At 44.7% G+C, this 4082-nt stretch overlaps 1 protein-coding gene across 1 annotated transcript; it reads left to right on the top strand.

The window, feature by feature from the left end:
* The first annotated feature begins 942 nt into the window (after positions 1-942).
* On the top strand, positions 943-3290 carry LOC116376568 (repetin-like). Its single transcript, XM_031837954.1, has 2 exons — positions 943-950; positions 2570-3290. Exons 1-2 carry the CDS (start codon positions 943-945, stop codon positions 3288-3290), a joined length of 729 nt encoding a protein of 242 aa, XP_031693814.1.
* Positions 3291-4082: the final 792 nt, after the last annotated feature.

The following is a 4082-nucleotide window of genomic DNA, read 5'->3' on the forward strand; positions in this document are numbered from 1 at the left end:
GTATACTGATCCTGTTGGTCTGTATACTGATCCTGTTGGTCTGTATAATGATCCTGTTGGTCTGTATAATGGTCCTGTTGGTCTGTAAAATGATCCTGTTTGTCTGTATACTGATCCAGTTGGTCTGTATAGAGATCCTGTTGGTCTGTATAATGATCCTGTTGGTCTGTATAATGGTCCTGTTGGACTGTAAAATGATCCTGTTGGTCTGCATACAGATCCAGTTGGTCTGTATAGTAATCCTGTTGGTCTGTATAGTGATCCTGTTGGTCTGTATAATGATCCTGTTGGTCTGTACAGTAATCCAGTTGGTCTGTATAGTGATCCTGTTGGTCTGTATATTGATCCTGTTGGTCTGTATAGTGATCCTGTTGGTCTGTATAATGATCCTGTTGGTCTGCATAATGATCCTGTTGGTCTGTATACTGATCCTGTTGGTCTGTATAGTGATCCTGTTGGTCTGTATAATGATCCTGTTGGTCTGTACAGTAATCCAGTTGGTCTGTATAGTGATCCTGTTGGTCTGTATAATAATCCTGTTGGTCTGTATAATGATCCTGTTGGTCTGTATAATGATCATGTTGGTCTGTATAATGATCCTGTTGGTCTGTACAGTAATCCAGTTGGTCTGTATAGTGATCCTGTTGGTCTGTATAGTGATCCTGTTGGTCTGTATAATGATCCTGTTGGTCTGTGCAGTGATCCTGTTGGTCTGTATAGTGATCCTGTTGGTCTGTATACTGATCCTGTTGGTCTGTATAATGATCCTGTTGGACTGTACAGTGATCCAGTTGGTCTGTATAATGTTCCTGTTGGTCTGTATAGTAATCCAGTTGGTGTGTATGACTGGTCAGCTGTACTGCGTTGCTTTGTTCTGGCAGATCCCCAGTCAGCTCCCAACGCTACATCGTTAGCTAAGCCAGTGATAGAGAAGATCACGCAATGGAATCGTTGGTTACAGGCTGTAGGTAATAACAAGTGGAGGAAGCTGTTTTAAAATGGTTACTAAGAGCACTACACAGAAAACTAAAAAGAGTAGGTTCATGGTTATTCTGCAATGTAGAAAATAGTAAAAATAAAGAAAAACCCTTTAATGAGTAGGTGTTTTCTAACCTTTTGACTGGTACTGTATATAGATGGTCCTGTGGCTAGCAGTCCAAAGGGACCCCGATCATCGTACTCACAGCGATCAGGGTCCTGTGGCTAGCAGTCCAAAGGGACCCCGATCGTCGTACTCACAGCGATCAGGGTCCTGTGGCTAGCAGTCCAAAGGGACCCCGATCGTCGTACTCACAGTGATCAGGGTCCTGTGGCTAGCAGTCCAAAGGGACCCCGATCGTCGTACTCACAGCGATCAGGGTCCTGTGGCTAGCAGTCCAAAGGGTGGCTACTTAGAAGAATCACAAATATAAAATAATTCCATATGTGTTATTTCATAGTTTTGAGGTCTTCACTATTATTCTACAATGTAGAAAACAGTAAAAATAAAGAATAACCCTTTAATGAGTCGGTGCATCTAACCTTTTGACTGGTACTGTATATAGATGTTACATTTTACTTTATGGGTTGATTATGTTGGCTTTCTTCTAACCCATCGCTTTCTACAACATATAATAATACAATTAAATGATATATCTTTACATGAATATATATCATTTATAAGTCCAACATTTGATGTAGCAACTACAGATTGCCCCTTTGAGTCTATCAGAAGTGTGAATGTTTGAGCATGTGTCCATTAGCATGAATTAGATTTAGCAATTAAACCCTCACTTTAATTCCATAGGCTGGGATCCACACTATGCAGCTGTTGCAAGAGCACATTTTTCACTGGCTGTCCACTGGTTTCAAAAATAATGATTGATAGGCAACTTAAACTTCTTAAATTCAACCATTATTGGGGTTAAATACTAATATATATTTGTGAAAAGCCATCCACAACAACCACAATACGTAAGGCGCAAATAGCTAAATGAGACGACGGCGCGACGTAGATATCAACAATATTTGTTGATATTTGTTTTGTCGTAGACTACACCACTGCTGTCATCCTTACCTCCAAGCGTTTACTCAAGTTGGATCATCTTGGGAGGCCTACAACAGTCGCACCATGTCCAGCCCAGCCATTATCTCAGCCAATCATGGCTCGCGAAAGGTTCCTGCCTTTTTCCGTGGCTAAACCAACTGGGCTCGTAATCAAACCATTTTATTTGTATTTATAGATAACATACAGGTTTGTTATGAAGGCGCATGAAAGTTATATTGTTCCAGAAGACATTTCTGCCTAAAAAGGCATTTTAATGAAAAACAAATGTTTCAAATTCAAAATGTTTCTCCTGTGAAGTAGTGACGCTCGACATTCGCCTAGTTTCTTGAAACGAGTCACAAATGATTAATTTTGTTTACCGTTTCCTAGAAACAATGGTGAAACGTCTTACCCTTTTGGCTCTCCTACTCTCTCCTATAAGTCTAAGACACCTGGGTCTGAGTCCGTCTGAATCTTTCCTGTGAGGTAGTGGCTGAGGTGAGTTCCCTTTACAAAGCTCTTTGCGGACTTGGTGCCTCCCAGTCTCAGTCACACCAAGGTGGCTCCCAGTCTCAGTCACACCAAGGTGGCTCCCAGTCTCAGTCACACCAAGGTGGCTCCCAGTCTCGGGTCACACCAAGGTGGCTCCCAGTCTCAGTCACACCAAGGTGGCTCCCAGTCTCAGTCACACCAAGGTGGCTCCCAGTCTCAGTCACACCAAGGTGGCTCCCAGTCTCAGTCACACCAAGGTGGCTCCCAGTCTCAGTCACACCAAGGTGGCTCCCAGTCTCGGTCACACCAAGGTGGCTCCCAGTCTCGGTCACACCAAGGTGGCTCCCAGTCTCAGTCACACCAAGGTGGCTCCCAGTCTCGGTCACACCAAGGTGGCTCCCAGTCTCAGTCACACCAAGGTGGCTCCCAGTCTCGGTCACACCAAGGTGGCTCCCAGTCTCGGTCACACCAAGGTGGCTCCCAGTCTCGGTCACACCAAGGTGGCTCCCAGTCTCGGTCACACCAAGGTGGCTCCCAGTCTCAGTCACACCAAGGTGGCTCCCAGTCTCGGTCACACCAAGGTGGCTCCCAGTCTCAGTCACACCAAGGTGGCTCCCAGTCTCGGTCACACCAAGGTGGCTCCCAGTCTCAGTCACACCAAGGTGGCTCCCAGTCTCGGTCACACCAAGGTGGCTCCCAGTCTCAGTCACACCAAGGTGGCTCCCAGTCTCGGTCACACCAAGATATTCAGGTTCAGTCTATTCTACACTAGATATTCAGGTTCAGTACATTCTACACTAGATATTCAGGTTCAGTACATTCTAAACTAGATATTCAGGTTCAGTTTATTCTACACTAGATATTCAGGTTCAGTACATTCCCTTCCTGCTATTGAAGCTCCATGTTGTATCCACAGGGATCGTACAGACAATCAAACGTAGAGGCCACTCAGACCTGGGTCAAACGCTCTCTACACACAAACACACACACACACACACGCACGCACACACACACACACACACACACACACGCGCACGTGTGCGCACACACACACGCACACACACGCACGCACACGCGCACACACACACACACACACACACACACATAACACAGCACACATAACAACACACACACACACACACACACACACACACACACAGACACAGACCTATAGAGGCACATAAAGATGAAGACAGACACACTCTGGTTTAAATTGCACCCTGAAAGCACGACTGTGTTACTATAGAAACATGCTATATATTCTCATTGCGTTTTGGTTTGATTGTTTCATTGGAATGGTTTCTGAAAGATAACATGAGTGCATTGTAAGTACGTAATCATTTGTGACTCATTTTAGGAACTAGCACCGCCATTAGCCATAGTGTTTCTCTGTTAGTCCGTCTTGGGGGAAGAGGAAATGTGTCTCCTGCATTACAAGAAGTTCACCATCAGTAACCTATAGCATAACGGTAGAGCAGTAACCTATAGCATAATGTAGAGCAGTAACCTATAGCATAACGGTAGAGCAGTAACCTATAGCATAACCGTAGAGCAGTAACCTATA

Source organism: Oncorhynchus kisutch, linkage group LG12 (genome assembly GCF_002021735.2).
Source record: "Oncorhynchus kisutch isolate 150728-3 linkage group LG12, Okis_V2, whole genome shotgun sequence".
NCBI lineage: Eukaryota > Metazoa > Chordata > Actinopteri > Salmoniformes > Salmonidae > Oncorhynchus > Oncorhynchus kisutch.